The following is a 19,269-nucleotide window of genomic DNA, read 5'->3' on the forward strand; positions in this document are numbered from 1 at the left end:
TGAGATGCTTTCTTCATCTCTGCTGTGGACCATTGATGCATAAACACACAATATTTTACAGTAATTAAGGCAATGTTCTTAGATTTAACAGGACAAACACGCACACAAAGGAAGGAAATAAAACCATTTGACACATGCAAATTTTAACCAGGTTGTCAGACAGTATGGCATGCAAGTCATTAGAGCTCTTCTAAGAGCATCTTCCAGAACATTGACCTCAGGGGGAGCTCGGGGTATCATGGCAGACTCTTTCTTCTGTACTGGAAAGAAGCAACCAATACAGACAAACCCTCTTTCCTCTGCTGACCTTTCTCAGCCGGTGCTTAGGGATACAGGAATTAGTAACAGATGGAGGCTTTCTCAGCTTTTAGCAGCCACTGAGAATAAATAAAAATTAGGAAAGAAGAAATACCTTCGACCTACTTATTAAAAGTATATTTGCCCATGGAAAAATACACCTTTTTAAAAGAGCTGGATGGCTGCAGATATAATAATGAATTGCTAGTCACTCAGTCATGTCTGACTCTTTGTGACCCCATGGACTGTAGCCCACTAGGCTCCTCTGTCCATGGAATTCTCTAGGCAAAATTACTAGAATGGGTTGCCATTCCCTACTTCAGAGGGTTTTCCTGACCCAGGAATGGAACTAGGGTCTCCTGCATCGCAGGCAGATTCTTTAGGGAAGGATAGTAATGAACAACCACTTTTTACTGGGACTAGGTCCCAATGTATGTTACATTTGGCCCAGCCAGGGGAGGCACTGTGATTCCTTACCAAGTTTGGTGATAGAAGGGACTGAAAGTGAAAAAGAACTCCTGCATTTGCTATTTGGTCCAGCCACCTTCTGCTGGCCTCCCATGTTTCCATCTCGTTTTCTTTGCTGTTGTCAAACATCTGGTTTAAGGCCGCCATGAGCTGCTCGGAGAAGGCACAGACGGTGGCCACCAGGCTCTGGCAGAAAACCATGTCTCTTCGGAGCTGAGTCTCGCTATCTGTGATGCAGGAGAACATAAAGATGGTTTTGCAAAATGTCATAGTTGAATAAAACCAGTTCATTAAGCATCTGCATTCACTGTTATTTCACTCTCTCTAAACTCACACCATGGGAAAATGTGAATTCAAGCTCTATTCATGAGCACATACTTTTCAGTAAGTATCCTTTTTACAAAACATGGAACACCAAAAAATGTTAGAAACATTAAGATCTTTTTCTTACTTGATATTGTGACTTGATTTTCCAATCACTAAATTGCTTTATAAACTCCAAGGAAATAAAATAAGGTTTATTCACATTTTTTTTTTTTTTAGTAATAGAACATAATATGCACTGTTGTGTGACACTTTCCCTAAAGGAAATTCAAAGCCCAATTTTTCAGTTTGTGCTGGCAAAATATTATTAATACTAAATTTAAAAAAATTATCTACTAGGCCTATTCAAATACTAATATAAAATATACATGGGGAAAGAGTACTGATGTCTGACTACTTGAAACAATAAACAAATCTGAATCTCCTGAAGTCACCTATTCAATTTCACAAGCTATCAATAGGTCCAGTTCAGAAATCCCTATATTTTTGGACATAATTAGATATTTACAGTTTTAATATAAATCGACTTTTACTAGCATACTTATTCTGCAATTAACTGGATTTTCGCCTGACCTCCTTTGAAGGTATGTTGACCCTGTGAACTGCCAGTTCTGGACCTCAGGTTTCTCAAATGGAAAGCAGCCGTGCCCCGAGAACTCAGTCCCAAAGGGTTCACTCCTCTGAGACACAGGGTGTATGCAAACTACATAGCAACATAAACACCAAGCCACACCCTCTGTACACTGAAAAAGTACTTGTACTAGAAAAACAACACAGGTGAAAAATCAACATATTCCCAAATGTACTCTGAACATGTTGAGGGCTTGCAAACTTCTGAAATGAAGAAGCACTCTCAATAATTACTGTATAACATAAACATGCTGCCTTTATTCAGCAGTGAGTTCTTCTTGCTTTATTGATGAAAAAGCATATTTTTTTAAGTGTTTAACCAAAGACATGAAACACCTGCTTTTAATAACTACCAACGCATAGGGGAGGGATTGGGGGCAGGAGGAGAAGGGGACGACAGAGGATGAGATGGCTGGATGGCATCACTGACTCGATGGACATGAGTTTGAGTGAACTCCGGGAGCTGGTGATAGATAGGGAGGCCTGGCATTGCGATTCATGGGGTCGCAAAGAGTCCGACACGACTGAGCGACTGAACTGAACTGAACTGAAAGCACAGGTGCACATAATTGCTGCTTGTTACTCAGTTTCACTGTTAGTAAAGACTACTCTTGAAAATTTTATTAGAAACAAGATTAAATATGAAAAATAGTTAATTATATAATAAAAATATTTATTGATTAGGTTGAACTCTATGAACTTGCTGCTTTGGTAGGTCAACATAATTGAATATGGCAATTCCATATGGTTCAATCTGTTGACAACAACATATGTTAGACATTTCCCTTAAGTATTAAATATCATGTGCCCCATTCTAATAGATGGAAAAGAGTGTTTTACATGTCATTATAAAATGGGAAAACTGGGAAACAGTTTTGCCCAGTTTCAACTAAGAAAAAAGCAAAACACCTGTTCTGTTGTACATAATTTCTAACAGTGTGTAGATATTCAACAAATACTTACTGAATGAAAATAATGAATCAGCAGAGTGACTAACAACTGAATTAAGTGAATTGAAAATGTATGCATTCATTCTCTGGCTTCTTGAAATAACAATTTAGTCTGACTTAACAGAGAAGGCTGGAGAAGGCAATGGCACCCCACTCCAGTACTCTTGCCTGAAAAATTCCATGGATGGAGGAGCCTGGTGGGCTACAGTCCATGGGGTCACTAAGAGTCGGACACGATTGAGCGACTTCACTTTCACTTTTCACTTTCATGCATTGGAGAAGGAAATGGGAACCCACTCCATTGTTCTTGCCTTGAGAATCCCAGGGACAGGGGAGCCTGGTGGGCTGTCGTCTATGGGGTCGCACAGAGTCAGACACAACTGAAGTGACGCAGCAGCAGCAGCAGTAGCAACAGAGAAGGCAATGGCACCCCACTCCTGTACTCTTGCCTGGAAAATCCCATGGATGGAGGAGCCTGGTAGGCTGCAGTCCATGACGTTGCTAGGAGTCAGAAATGACTGAGCAGCTTCACTTTCACTTTTCACTTTTATGCATTGGAGAAGGAAATGGCAACCCACTCCAGTGTTCTTACCTGGAGAATCTCAGGGACGGGGGAGCCTGGTGGGCTGCCGTCTATGGGGTTGCACAGAGTCGGACATGACTGAAGCAACTTAGCAGCAGCAGCAGTCTGACTTAAAAGGGTTATTCTTGGTTCATGGGCCCTCTGGCTGTGGGACACCCCTCTTCCCTCTCCACTCAGCAAACGTGAAATCGTTCTTCAAGAGTCAACTTACTGAAATACTGAAATATTACCTCCCCTTGTGAAATGTCCCCTCTCCTTCAGGAAGCTGGTATACTTTTCTCTGCCCCACCTCAGGCCTGGGAGTGTCTCCCCCTGCTGGAGAGTAATGACCTAGCACTGTGAGAGTTTGCTTACATGCTTGTTTCCCAAGGGACAATCAGCATCAGTGCCAGGGGGAGTTGGCATATCGTGTGATTTATGCCCAGGGACTTCAAAGGCAGATAATCTGCTTTCAACTACCCACTCCACCATTTTTAAAGTGTATGATTCTAGGTATTAGATTCCTATTTTTAAAATAGGAGCTACTCCTACTTCTTGGATCTGTGATAAAGATAAATGGAATATGTTTGTTCTCTATGTATTTCTGCTTTGAAAATAGGTTCATCTGTACCATTTTTCAGGTGTAGAGAGCAAACATACGAACACCAAGGCAGGAAGGGGCTGGAGATTGGGCTTGACATATATACACTACTATGCATAAAATAGATAACTAATGAGAACCTACTGTAGAGCACAGGGAACTCTACTCAGTGCTCTGTGATGGCCTAAATAGGAAGGAAATCTAAAAAGGAAGGAATATATGTATATGTGTAAGTGAGTCACTTTGCTGCACAGCAGAAACTAACACACACTGTAAAGCAACGATGTTGCTGCTGTTCAGTTGCCCAGTTGTGTCTGACTCCTTGCGACCCCATGGACTGCAGCACTACAGTCCTCCCTGTCCCTCACCATCTCCTGGAGTTTGCCCAAGTTCATGTCCATTGCATAGGTGATGCCTTCCAGCCATCTCATCCTCTGACGCCCTCTTTTCCTTCTGCCCTCCATCTTTCCCAGCATCAGAGAAAGCAACCATACTCCAATAGAAATTAAAATAAATTAAAAAAGAAAATGGAGCTGAGTGGAGGCTCTATGTTCTTAAAGTAATAGATTTCAAAAAAAAGATAAATGCAATAAAAACATTTAAAGCACGTAGCAAGGTGAAATCGGACGTGATATTATCAAGATTCTTTTCCTCTCCTAACATCTAATGTGGTACCTGGCACATGGGTGCTCAGTTTATTACTGACTAGAGAAGGAATGCCATGATAAAGAAAGAAACCCAATAACAGAACTGAAAAGCATATAGGTCTTCTCCTTTTAATTATGCAGCTGTTCAAAATTCAAGTGTCCATCCTTTACCAAAGCTATTCTCATTCATCATTTTCATCAGTAAGAACTACAGCAGGAATCACAAGGGCTGCTCCCAGCTTCTAGTAAAAGAAGAAAAGCAAAGAATTCTGTCTTGTTTGCGCGTGTGTGGGACAGCTTATTATTTTTTGCCAACTAAGAATTCCCATATAGTGAGAACACACTCAAAACAAACGGATTATTACCTATCCATTTGTTTCATTTCAGTATTTGAGAACCTACTTAAATTCATCTTCTACAAACATGTTTAAAAACATTAACACTTCATTTAGTCTAGGCTATTTAAAAAGCTCAAGTTTCATCTTAAGCTTGCTGATCTAAAAAGAATGAGAAGGTTTCTAGACACACAAGTAATCCCTCTGAAGTTGTAGGGAAAAGAAAGCAAAATAAAAAGAAGAGATTAGAGAAAGAAGAAGACAGAAATAAAAGGCAATTAAGAATAATGTTTAGCAGATACAGCCTGCCCTTTTAAAGTGAAAAGCATAATTTTGTGGCCAACAACATGGAGTAATTTGTCTGTTTGGTAACATTCAAATGTAATAAGGAAAAAAGAGTCAGGAAATTAAGTAAACAAAAAAAAGAGAATTATGATAGGAAAAGACAAAATTTAAATCAAAGTAAGAACACCCATCTGAATATTAATAAATAAAGCAACACATTACAAAACCACTTCTGGAACTGGCAGATCTAAGTCTCAATTCCAAAACTGCCACCTACTATTTATTAATTCACCCAATAAGGCATCTTTATGCCTAATCTTCTGGATGCCCCAAAATATGTGGTGACTTACTACATGTCCTAGTTATGATTCATCTGCTTGAATGCAGATTTCTTCACCTTTAAAACTGTGGAAACAACAATAATGTTCTCACAGAGTAGCTGTGAGAACACAGTGAAATCCATAAAAATGAGATACATCAACTCTGCTGTTATTATTAAAGTTCAAAAAATATGACATACTTTTGTTATTATTATTACTCAATCAAAAAGCAAGGCAAAAACCAATCATCAGAAGGAAAAAAAAAAAAAGGCTCTCTTGTTTAAGTTGGCTCCTCCATTCATTATAATTTAAATTCTCCAAGTGTGGTAGATTGTAAAGTAGTCACAAAGTCTTCCCCTCTCTGTGTCCATGCCCTTCCAAACCAATTTCTGATTGTGATTCCTCCCATCAAAGTACAATCTGTTTCTCCTTGAATCAGAACCATCTACATACTTACTATAAACAAAAATTAGACACAGGTTCACAATAAAACTTATTTGTACAAGGAACTTTACCAAAACCTGGCTCCTTTCTCCTGTTAAATCATATTTTGTATAAATATACATTTATATACGCTTTCAGCCATTTCAGCCATTTAGTTGTAATTGGAAATAGGCATGTTTTATGACTTTATCATAAAATACTATAGAAGTATTTTTTTAATCTCTGCAAGGCTTTAGAGAAGGTAGGGATCATATTTCCATCTATTTTGTAAACAGGTGAAGCCACTCCCTTCATATCATAAGACACCTAAGGTAGTGGACTGTAATAATTTCAAACAGTAAAAATAATGCAAACTCTTACCTGAATATTCAAGAAGAGCCAGGAGTATCCTACACTTTACCTCTGCAGAGAAAGAAAATATACCAGTCAGTTGTTCAGTCTTTTTCTGCAACTAACATTATATTTTAGTTGTATAGTAAAAAATAAGCACAAACTCATTATATAAATATAATAAAAATCCCATTCATTTGACAAGCTATTTTTGCCTATCTACCTTCATATATTCTACCTATTGCTCAAGACCCTAAAATCGTTTCCATATCTGAATTATATGAGCCTTGAAACATCATTCAAATCTTGCTATCTTTGTAGGTCATCATTAGCTTGCATGATGTTCTGTAAATGCCTACAGCTATTATGGTCTTGACCAGTAAATGTCAAATAGCATTTTTTAAAATTTTTAAACTTTTAAAGATTATATATACAATATTTCGAGCTTCTCTGGTGACTCAATGGTAAAGAATCTGCTTGCAATGCAGGAGGCCCCAGGTTCAATCCCTGGGTTGGGAAGATCCTCTGGAGAAGGGAATGACAATCCACTCTAATATTCTTGTATGGAGAATTCCATGGACAGAAGAGCCTAGAATGCTACAGTCCATGGGGTCACAAAGAGTCGGACGTGACTGAGTGACCAACACTTCCACTTTCCATACAGTATATAAAGAATATATATAATATAGTACAGCTGAGCACTGAAGAATTGATGCTTTTGAACTGAGGTATTGGAGAAGACTCTTGAGAGTCCCTTGGCCTGCAAGGAGATCCAACCTGTCCATCCTAAAGGAAATCAGTCCTGAATACTCATTGGAAGGACTGTTGCTGAAGCTGAAGCTCCAGTATTTTGGCCACCTGATGTGAAGAACTGACTCATTGGAAAAGACCCTGATGCTGGGAAAGATTGAAGGCAGCAGGAGGAGGGGACGAGAGAGGATGAGATGGTTGGATGGCATCACCGACTTGATGCACATGAATTTGAGCAAGCTCTGGGAGTTGGTGATGGACAGGGAAGCCTGGTGTGCTGCAGTCCATGGGCTTGTAAGGAGTTGGACATGACTGAGCGACTGATCATGATATAATATATGATTATTATATATATAATGATATATATATGATTATATATATCATTATATATATATCATATATATATGATATATATTATATATATAATGATATAAATATGCATTAATAAATATTATATTATAAACTATGGCTCAGTAGTAAAGAATCTGCCTGCTAATGCAGATGACACAGGAGACATGGGTTCAATCCTTGGGTTAGGAAGATCCCCTGCAGGAGGAAATGGCAACCCACTCCAGTATTCTGAAAAATTCCATGGACAGAAGAGCCTGGTGGGCTGCAGTCCACAGGGTTGCAAAAAGTCGGACATGACTGAACAACTAAGCACATTACATACTGTGTATTACATATTGGAAACACATGTATATATTGTTCCTCGCCTATCTTTAGGTCAAAATACTGCCCTAAAGGGCTGAAAAATACTAAATATTTCCAAATATTCTTCTTCTCACCCCATCCCCACACAGGACCAACCACAGATATCCGATAAATGATGTGTGTTAACGTCACACTCATTGCTGTGTACCCAATCAGCTGTGCACTCATTTGCTTCCAATTGGTAGATAGTTTGCTTGCAGTAGGAAAATATTAAACATAAGGAGTTCCTTTATGTGCCCAAGATTATGGAAAATAAAAAAGGTTATTATATATGGAAAATAAAAAAGGTGGCATCCTATTCTAAATAAATTCACAGAATAATCAGAGCAACAAAATTAACAGATAAGAAATGCAGGAAATACCAGAGGACATTAAATTTTACAAGAGAGACACAAGGACAAATGGATTTCAGAGGCAGAAAAGTATACGGTACTGAGTCAGGAGTCCCATCTATTATACACGAACTTTACCATTTTTAGTAAAGTGTTAATCTACTTTGGGTCTCATCTTGCTCATTCCTAAGATAACATCTATCTTGACTAGTTTATAGTACTGTGCATAAAAAAACACATGGTGCTGTGCTTAGTCGCTCAGTCGTGTCCAACTCTTTGAGACCCCAGGGACTGTAGCCCACCAGGCTCCTCTATCCATGGGGATTCTCCAGGCAAGAATACTGGAATGGGTTGCCATGCCCTCCTCCAGGGGATCCTTCCAACCCAGGGATGTGATGGGACCCAGGTCTCCCGCACTGCAGGCGGATTCTTTACCATCTGAGCCACAAGGGAAGTGAAACACATGGGAATATATATCAAAAGGCTTGGAAAATTATTTAAAGTACTCTGTACTGATGAAACACTTTTATTATTGTGACTTGAATCTGGCTAAAGTTGGTATAGAATTTTTTTGAGAGTCTCAAAATTTTAAACATTCAAAGTTAATTGTCAGGGGAGAAGTACATATCCTAAGAGTGGGAAAAGTGCTAGCAAGGCAATAGAGTAGGAAAAAAAAAAGCCAAACATTCAACAATCTAGCAAAGAAAAGATTTTATTACAACTTTCAGAGATTGCAATTGGGATCCAATTGGAAAACCCCAGTGAAAAATGGCTTCCAAATCAGATTGATGAGTTTAGATTGATCTAAGATAAAATCACTCTAAGGCTCTGAGGCAGGGGACTGAACATGATATTTTAGGAGAATGAATCTGGTAAGGACTTATATGGACCAGAAAAGATGAATTAAATCAGATGAATTAAAAGGGGAATTAGCCAGAAAATGTCTCATTAACTGAAAAATGAAAAAAAATGGAAAAACTGAAGAGAATTTTGAGTTAAAAAGAAAAAAGCAGCAGCTCTTTAGGATATTAGGACAAAGGCAGAGAAAAAAAATGAAAAAAGTACTGCTGGAAAAATGAGAGCTTTCAAAGAGTATAATTTTGGTAGGTAGGCAGCAAAGGTATGATATGTCACTATGCTATGCTAAGTCACTTCAGTCGTGTCCGACTCTGTGTGACCCCAGAGACAGCAGCCCACCAGGCTCCCCCGTCCCTGAGATTCTCCAGGCAAGAACACTGGAGTGGGTTGCCATTTCCTTCTCCAATGCATGAAAGTGAAGTCGCTCAGTCGTGTCCAACTCTTGGCGACCCCATGGACTGCAGCCTATCAGGCTCCTCCGTCCATGGGATTTTCCAGGCAAGAGTACTGGAGTGGGGTGCCATGGCCGTCTCCGATATGTCACTAACAGACATTTGAATTTAAGGTGACAGTGGACGCAATTTGGACGGGTATTCTTCCCCACACCACCAAGCAATTCTCCAACCCCAGCTGGGTGCCCTACAATTCAATTTAATTCTGACACCATCTACCTGGATATAGTGACAGATATCACGGTATAAGGTCTCACCCCTCACGGGACTGCACCCCACCCCCACTTCAGACACCATTTACAAGTCCAGGCTGTCGTCTGTGCTTCTTCTGATCAACTGGATACAGACTAGAGGTTCCAGTGATCCCCTCCTTGGGTTCAATTAATTAGCTAAAACACCTCACAGAAGTCAGAGAAACATTTTCTGACTAGATTAGCAGTCTATTATAAAAGGACATAATTCAGGAACAGCCAGACGTAAGAGATGCACAGGCAAGGCATGGATGGGTAAGAGCAGAGTTCCAGACACCAACACAAGTTCACACAAGTCTCTCAGTCATGACTGACTCTTTGTGACCCCATGAACTGTAGCCCACCAGGCAACCCTGTCCACGGAACTTCCCAGGCAAGAAACCTGGACTGGGTTGCCATTTCCTTCTCTAGGGGCTATTTTGTATCCAGGAATCAAACCCAAGTCTCCTACGTCTCGTCTCCTGCAGTGGCAGGAGGATTCTTTACCACTGAGCCACCTGAAAAGCCGAAGTTCACCAACCCAGAAACTCTCCAACCCTTTCCAAAGTCACCTCATTAACAGATGCATTTTGGCTTTGCCCTCTCAGCACGGGAAATTCCGAAGCTTTTATATCTCTCTGTGCCAGGAAAGAGGATGAAGACCAAAGATACATATATTTTTTTATTCTAAAAAAATACCACAGTGGGCTAAACCACACAAATTACCTTCAGTTAGCTGATACTATGATTCCATAACTTAGCTGAGGGATAGGAGACAGACATAATCTTAGTGACACCATCCTATGACTCTGTCCCCATCTATTCTGCTATTTCCTCTGCTCTCCTCTGCCCTCAGTTTACAGGCTATGAGTGAATGGTATGCATATTAATGGCACTGGAACAGTCCTTCCTACATAAAGACCATAGACTTACATTCTGGTATCATATTTGGTATATATTTGCTAGGATATTCTTAAATCAGAGATGAAGGCATGATGGTGTTCAGAACATGCTACCCTCAAATATGGCACTTTGGAATACTGAGTTATTCATATTTTAAGTTGAAGGACTCTGAGAAACAGTGGGGAGAGGAAGGACTCCCTGACCCCCACATTTCCCCCCGAAGCAGATCATAAGACGCTCAGGAGAGCTATACCTAGAGGAAAGAGATATCTTTATCTCCAAAGAAGGAGGGATGCCAAAAGAGCAGGCCTTGCCACCAGTTTTACTACACTTAGCACATACCCTTTGGTCCTGTAACAATTTTCTAGGACTTTCTGAAAGTGAAAGTCACTCAGTCGTGTCCGACTCTTTGCGACCCCATGGACTATACAGTCCATGGAATTCTCCAGGCCAGAATACTGGAGTGGGTAGCCTTTCCCTTCTCCAGGGGATCTTCCCAACCCAGGGATCGAACCCAGGTCTCCCGCATTGCAGGCAGATTCTGTACCAGCTGAGCCACCAGGGAAGCCTTCAAACCTAGTATGAAAAGATGCAGATTTAATCTTTTCTTCTGGTCTTCATTTCCTTTTAAAGGCTCCAGTGTCCATGTGAAACTTATATTAAATGAAGTTATATGCTTTTCTCCTGTTCATTTGGTTTTTGTCAGTCTAATTTACAAGGCTCCAGGCAGAGAACCTAGGAGGGTAAATGGAAAAAGATGTTTTTTCCTCCTCTACAGGAACATCAGCTACACATACACACCAGAACATTCTGGCAAGGTAGCATTAAGTTAATTTCCAGCCCAGACCTGACCTTCCATTAAATCATTCTTTACAGAAGGACAGTTTGGGAAATAGAATGAAAATGTCTTTAAATTGAACAGGATGAATCCATGGTGAACCGGTGAGGTTAGTTCTGAGTCCATCCACAGAACAAGCAGCTGATTACAAGGATCCCAGTGCAGCTGCTTCCACCCCATAGAACAGGACTGGACACTACACAGACCACCAGGAAATGGCAGCTTGCCCTCTCCCTTGATGGTTCACTGAGCTGAACTACTGATTAACTGTTTTTAAAGACTCCTTAATATGGTGACAATCACAGCTCTTACCCCCCCAAAAGTAATTGATACTGCATTTACTCTAAAAGCAAATATAATGTATACAGGAAAACTCAAAACTGATGAGAACAACTGCATTTAGATTCACAAATGATAGCTTTTAGGAGTGTTGTGATACTGGTATCTAGTCAGTGGAAGTCTACTTTTTACTCAGCAAAGTATGGACTTCCCAGGTGGCTCAGTGGTAAAGAATCTGCCTGCCAATGCAGGTGATCGAACCCAGTTCGATCCCTGGGTTGCAAAGATTCCCTGGAGGAGGAAAATGGCAACCCACTCCAGTATTCTTGCCCAGAGAATCCCATAGACAGAGGAGCCTGGTGGGCTACAGTCCAAGGGGTCACAAAGAGCTGAACACAACGGAATGACTGAGTACACAACAGTAATATATATGCTTAAATTCCTTGAAGCTTTTAAAAATATATTTGTCATTTTGGCTATTCGTTATTTGGGGGGGGGGGGTTTAAATTCAGACTTCTGATTGAATGTGATGTTATAATGTGTATGTAGCTATAAAATAAAACTATAGCCAAGAAATCCAGCTGTGAAGGATAAAAGATTTCATCATATGATGGAATAGCTGTGATTTATTTGGAGTTTTCCATATGTGTAAAAATTTCTTATCTATTGATCTCTAAAGAATATCTAAGATGTTATACTTGAGTGTATTTCTAGGCAGAAAACTTGGTAATCACAGAACATTTACACCATTCATATCATTTAGTAAACGAAGAAACTGAGGCACGAATGAATGACATCACAGGCTTAGACCCTATAGGGTTTAAGAACTTTCTTGTGTCAACAAAGTGTGTAACTCTCTCTGTGTGCCTGCAAGCTGAGTCACTTCAGTCGTGTCCGACTCTCTGTGACGCTATGGACTATAGCCTGCCAGGCTCCTCTGTCCACAGGATTCTCCAGGCAAGAATACTGGAGTGGGTTGCCAGGTCCTTCTCCAGGGATGTTCCCGACCCAGGGATTGAACCCACATCTCCTGCATTACAGGTGGATTCTTTACCACTAGGGAAGCCCCCTTAATTTTAGGATAAATGTAGAATAATTTATCCTAAAAAAATAGTAGTGAGGGACTTCCCTGGTGGTCCAGTGGTTAGGGCTTCATGCTTCCAATACAGGGGCCTGAGTTCAATCCCTGTTCAGGGAAATAAGATCCCACATGCTGTGCAAAGTGGCCAAAAGAGTAAAAAATATTTAAAATGGCAGTGGTGGGTTAAAAAGTGGGTTATGATGTACTGTTACTTCAGCTGATTACTATTTACCACATTCAAATGACATACGAATGACTGAGGAATATAAATTTACATACAAGCATAATATGTATTATGCAGGTTTCTCCACCTTAGTCCGAAGGATATTTTAGACCAAATAATTCTTTGATGAGAGAGACTATCTGGTGCCTTGTAAGATGTTTAGCAGCATCCCTAGCCTCTACCTACCAGATGCCCCATGATTGTGACAACGGGAAAATGCCTCCAGACATTGCCAAGCACTGGTCTAATACTGGGCAGAAAACCACTAATTGGAGATTCCAAAAATTAGACAAATTCCTCATTTCATCTTTCTCACCATCATCACTTTGGAAACTCTCAGAACATTTTCCTTAACTTAAACTGGAGTGTGATTGACTTGGATGAGGCACAAGGGGACCTTTTGGTTTGGTCCCTGTGTTCTATATCCTGACTGTGGTGGTGATTATATGGCTGTATATGTGTTTATAAAATTCACTGAAATGTACACTAAAAATGTACATATTTTATTGTATATAAACTATATCTCAATAATGTTGTTTTGAAAAAATTCCAAAAATTTGAATGTTATTTTACTAACAACAGGTTATTGGTGGTGGTTTAGTTGCTAAGTCGTGTCCAGCTCTTGTGACCCCATGGACAGCAGCCTGCCAGGCTCCTCTGTCCATGGGATTCTCCAGGCAAGAGTACTAGAGTGGTCGCCATTTCCTTCTCTAGGGGATCTTCCCAACTCAGGAATCGAACCCAGGTCTCCTGCATTGCAGACAGATTCTTTACCAACTGAGCTATGAGGGAAGCCCAACAAAAGGTTAACTTCTGTCTAATGTTAGAAGACCTCTGTGTAAGGCTGAGTTGACCCCAAAATTCCATTTAGATAAACCAGTATACACAATATAAATAATAATACATGAGTTAAATATCCTTAAACATGAAAAGAGAGTAGATAAATCAGTTTAGTTAACCTATGATTTGATTTATTGGAATGGGACCCTAGCATCCTTGGAATTCATTGACATATCTTTTTAATTTCTTTAATTGATAATATCTTTGGCACTAAGAAGAATCCAGCTGAATGAAGTAATTATGAACAATCCACTCTTGGTTTTCTTTTATTGTTCTTTTCATTTTTTTTTAACTGATAAGACTATGTGGAAGATATTCCAGTGTCCCTTAGAATCTGTTCTTGCTTGGAGTAGAACTCCTAGATTTTGCCTGAGCACATACATGGCTGTCCTTCTAAAATCAACATTTCTCTGCTTCTCTTGCAGCAGGGTGTGGCTTTGGACTAAGGAGAGGTGACTGGTGATGTGTTTAAGGTTACCTCATTAAGGACAAGCCGATTAACCTAGATTTTCTCTTTTCCTTTCCTGCTGGCTAAGGTGTAACATCAGGCATAGCAGACTATGTCGGTCCAGAGATGGAAGCCACGTGGAAGTTGATGGAGCCAGCCTGGGTTCCTGAATGATCTTGTGACACACACCTCTCCCTGTACCCCACACAGGGACAGGAAAAAGAAAAGTCTCTAATTTTGGCTGTTGTATTTTTGAGTCTTTCTGTTATGGCAGAAAGTTTATACCCTAAGACAAATTGGACAAATTGGAAAGCATTTAAGATTTTTAAGTTTTTCTCTGTGTGCTGTTTGGTCATAGCTAATATATTTTGCTGTGTATTCTCAAGTAAAATAATTTCTAAAATAGTATATGATTTCATGCCAATAGTTCTTTTTGACCCAGTAGTTATTTAGGAGAGTGTTTCTCAAATTTATGAGTTACTTTTAAACTTTAGGTACTAATTATTAGTAAATGGAGACACAGCATTCAGCTTTTCTAATTTTTAAATGTGTTTATGGACTAATTTATGATCAATTTTGGTAAAATTCCACAGATCTTTTTAAAGAAGTTGCCTTCTTGGTAAGATACCAAAATATTTATTTATTGTGTTACTTAACTTTTCTATAATTACTTTTTTATCTGATCTAATAAAGGTTTAGAGATTTAAAAAAAAATTAGACAAATTCCTCATTTCATCTTTCTCACCATCACTTTGGAAACTCTCAGAATATTTTCCTTAACAACTCTGACCCTATAATATGCAACCAAACTCACTGGCATTGTCTGGAAATTTTTTATATCTCTAATTAGAGGTGGTACCAGTTATGGGATGCTGAGTAGACCATCTCATGCTAGTATTAAAAATAACAAGCAACTTAGACAAACACCTCTGAAAGACAAACTGAAAAACTAATGATTCAACCTTATTTTGATTCTCCCAGACTCACAATTGATATTTTAGACTTTCCATGAAATGTAGTTTCAAGCATTTTGTGAATCCTTTAGAAATTTTTCTGATATAGTTCCATATTATAAAACATATGAAACTCCCTCATTCTCTACTCGTCTTCGTAAGACGGAGCCTTTGCTTTATTTCCGACGACTATTCTTTGAGATACAGTCTGCGTTGTCTAGACCCTTGGAACACAGGTTTTGTCATCTTATTCCTTCTCTCCCTCCTCTGCTTTCTCTCACCCTTTTCAGTCCTTTTATTTTCCTCATAATATGAAACACTCCAAAGAGTAATCAGGGCATGTCTGAATTTGAGGGTTTAACAGATTTTTAAATGAGTGTTGCTCATGTCATGGGATTTTTTTTTGCTTTTTATCCTGACCTTCAACAAATCTTCTGATGTTCTGAGCAAGATTCCGGACGCTGCTGGGAAGATTCCAAGGATCTTGCTTGATGTGAAGTCTTAACCTTTTCGGACAACTCAGCTTTGGTTCCATTTCCTGCTGAAACTCTAAACAAACACAGAAAAGCTCTCTTAAGTCTCAACCATTTACCGGTTCACAAGCCCATAAACAACAGAAGCCTCTTGCTTCCATTCCTGTGGTCTTAGTCTATTATCATGGTAGCAATTTATGTAGCTGTATTACAGGAGAAAATCTGTTAAATCTAAAACAAAGTCAGATCCTTATTATCTTCTCACAAAGGTTTAAACAAAGGAAGAAATTTAGATGAAAATCTCTATTTCAACATCCTAACCCGGACGGCAGACAATGGCAGCTCTAGACCCGATTCTGTTGGCCACCTCCCCCACCCCAACCCCATTCCCAAATCCCCTTCCATCAGCACTGGGCTGTACCCAAGCATTGAGCCTGATTTCAGCAAAAGCAACTCAACACTTACATTTCTTGAATTAATACATCCAGTCTGCCCTCTATAGGCTTTAAACATTTTAAATTTTCAAAGAACTCTAAAAAAGGTCCTACCTTGGTTTATTATATATATTCAATGACTATCAGATAGAAGTAGTATTAAATGAACAACAGAACTAGCACCTAGAACCTTTTTTTTCTCATGCTAAGCTTTTGCCTCATGACTGTATTATCCCCTACTTTTGTTTCCGAACTGCCTCAAACAGGTACATTGTAAACCTCACCTTGTAATCCTCGACCTGGTGTCAGGTACTTAGTTTGCTCAAAGGCCCTCACGACTGCTTGGCCTCTCAGGAGATTGGTTATGGAATCCACCTATCACAACAGCAGAGATTTGGGGGAGTTACAGAACTTCTCATAACACATAACAGACATTTCCAACAGTAAATCTCCTAGCATTTTTTCTGAAACCAATGATTATTTTGGGGCTCCTATGCTGCCTGCAAAATCTATCTTTGAATAAATATTGGGATAAACTCACCTGATAACATTTGAAATGGCATCTCTTACTATCCTACCATATATCCATGTGCAATATACATGTGCTCAGTCGCATCCAACTCTGCCACACCATGGACTGCAGCCACCAGGCTCCTCTGTCCGTGGGATTCTCCAGGCAAGAATACTGGAGTGGGTTGCTGTGCCCTCCTCCAGGGGATCTTCCCGACCCAGGGATTGCCTCTCCTTTATTGGCAGGCAGATACTTTACCACTGTGCCACCTGGGACACCCACCACGTATTCACACAAAATACAAATTTACTTTATAAAAGAAGTAAGAGGTCCAGAATGATTGAAAAAAAAACACCTAAAAGTTTTCATAATCCTTTACAAAGTGGTCAAAGTTTCTACATTATGGATTTTGGTTGTGGTTATACATTTTTTAAAAAATGCAAAACACCAACATGAGCACCAAGACAATCTTGTGCTTCTTGAGATTGGAAATGAAATTGGACAAGAAATCATGAGGGAATATCTGAATATCCACAAAGAAACAAATAACAAATAGAACAACTCCTGTTTGTAAAATGCTTTAGCTCCTCTGTCCATGGGATTCTCCAGGCAAGAATACTGGAGTGGGTTGTCATTTCCTCCTCCAGGGGCTCTTCCTGACCCAGGGATCAAACCGGTCTTACATCTCCTACAGTGGCAAGTGGGTTCTTTACCACTAGCGCCACCTGAAAAGCCCTTATAATTTTTAAGGACTGTGAAATACTTGACATTCATAACGATCTTTTGGGTCAGATGGCTGAAGGAATCCCATGTCAAGCTCTGGAAACTGAAGTACACAAGGTAGAAAAACAGATGAGTTCTTTCCATTCCAATTTGAAACTCCTTTACGTCTGGAAAATGGATTTTTGACAGTTCAGTCTGTGGAAAAAATTCCTACAATTGTCTCAATAGTACCTGGCTGAAAAGATGCTCAAGGCAGCTGTGTATCTTGTCCTGTTTATCACGAGAAATGCGAACATTTAGGGGAAGTTCATCACCTAGATATTAAAAAAAAAAATCATTCCTCTTATGTTTAACATTCCAAACCATTTTCGAGTAAATAAAGGAAAAAATAATTAAACACTAGCTCTTATTCCATATGTTAGTTCTCATGTTCAGAAAAAGAATTCCAAAGCTTTTTGATAGACATTAGGATGTTAGATTATCGCTCCTTTGAAGCTGCAGTAAAAGCAGAGGGACTCACAGAAAGAGCCCTGTGGTACCCGTGTCAATGATTCTTCCAAATGGTGCATTTATCTAATGGTTGAATAGCTGGGATAAGCAGCATATTTCAAATTTAAGACATTTCCCAACTGGATGAAAAGTCTTTTGTTCTTCATACACACAAAATAAAAACTGTATAAGACATTTATATCAAGCAGTATTTTTCTCATTGCCCCCTTCCCTATCGCCCACCTGAGCTCAGGTGCACCTGCTGTCTTCAAAGCCTGTCCCTCCTCTGTACACAATCAGCAATGTCTAATGTCCTGGTAAAATTTGTTTCCTGTATAGTAATGCTATCTACCCTTTATAACCTTCTTCCTATATTCTAAGTACTGTCTGAGGCACTATGGTATTCAATTATTTTTTAAATTCATTTGTTTAAACCCTTCGTAGTACCACAGAAACATCATAAGACAGCATTTATTAACATAAAAATCAGTTTGTTCTTTCCATCTTTCAAAAAATTCACTGTTTATAAAGAGATTGGGAAACTGACTTTCTCAGGCATGTAAAACAAAGGCCATTGTGTGGCCACCAGGAATGGCTGTTCAAAGATAAAAAATGTGTATGGAGGAAACAAATTAATCCCAGAGGGCTGGCATCAAAGAGTCCACGTGGCTTCACCAAACGTACCTGAGTCCATTTCATCGCTGTGAAAATAGGAGCTGCACTGGCTGCTGCAGATGCTGGTGAAGGAGGCTACGGAATTCCTGTTGCTGTTGCAGTCACTGAAAATAAGGAGGCACGTGTCATCTTCACAAAAGGACAAAGTTTGGCAAAGTTTCCCTGTCACTTCTTATTGGATAAACATAGTATGCCACTGTGATATTTGTTAATATGCTTTCTAGAAACTGATGAGAAAGGCAAGTTTGCTCAAATCACATTTTAGCTTAGTTTAAAAGAAAACATTTCAAATTCAATCATATTTCAAATTTTCTTCTTATATAACCTAATCATGAATTAATTTTAAAATGCACAGTTATTGGTGTGGTCCAGTGGCTAAGACTCTGCACTGTTAATGTGGGGGGCCTGGGTTTGATCCCTGGTCAGGGAATTAGATTCCACATGCTGGAAGTAAGAGCCAATGCAGCCAAATAAATAAATACTTTTGTAAAAGAATAAAAAAGTAAAATGCATAGTTAATTTACAGGAGTCAAACCAAACTTAAAATTTATCATGATCCATTTGATAGTATACACCTGGAGTTGATTTATTAAGAGAGACAAATCCTGTTTCATGATTTCTGCCTATGAATCCTTACTACAAACTTTGATTATAACTCATTAATTGCATTCTGAGCCCTTTCCCATCCCCTCAAGGAAGATGATGCCTTGTCTCCACTCCAGAGCCCAGCAAGGATGTCTCACCAAGTAAGTACTGGATAATGATGAATGCCAAGGGAAAGAAAGCTGGAGGTGTGAATATGGACACAAGACAGATTTCAGATTTCAGAAACAGTGCAGCAGACAAAATTCTTTTTGCCTTTCAGAATAG

The 19,269-nt window shown here is 39.4% G+C and overlaps 1 protein-coding gene across 2 annotated transcripts in view; it reads right to left on the reverse strand.

Moving 5' to 3' along the window:
• The window catches only part of PREX2 (phosphatidylinositol-3,4,5-trisphosphate dependent Rac exchange factor 2), a 302,207-nt gene that overhangs the window by 93,773 nt on the left and 189,165 nt on the right, over window positions 1-19,269 (reverse strand). For both annotated transcript variants that reach the window (XM_086336651.1, XM_086336652.1), the window contains exons 27-32: window positions 18,409-18,503; window positions 17,467-17,549; window positions 16,286-16,376; window positions 15,515-15,643; window positions 6,224-6,265; window positions 775-992 (exon numbers count right to left, since the gene is read on the reverse strand). In XM_086336651.1, the coding sequence (XP_086192777.1) occupies window positions 775-992; window positions 6,224-6,265; window positions 15,515-15,643; window positions 16,286-16,376; window positions 17,467-17,549; window positions 18,409-18,503 (658 nt within the window). The remainder of the gene's footprint in view (window positions 1-774; window positions 993-6,223; window positions 6,266-15,514; window positions 15,644-16,285; window positions 16,377-17,466; window positions 17,550-18,408; window positions 18,504-19,269) is intronic.

This window comes from Bos grunniens, chromosome 14, assembly GCF_055505025.1.
Source record: "Bos grunniens cultivar Pamir isolate PY7600 chromosome 14, Bosgru_T2T1.0, whole genome shotgun sequence".
NCBI lineage: Eukaryota > Metazoa > Chordata > Mammalia > Artiodactyla > Bovidae > Bos > Bos grunniens.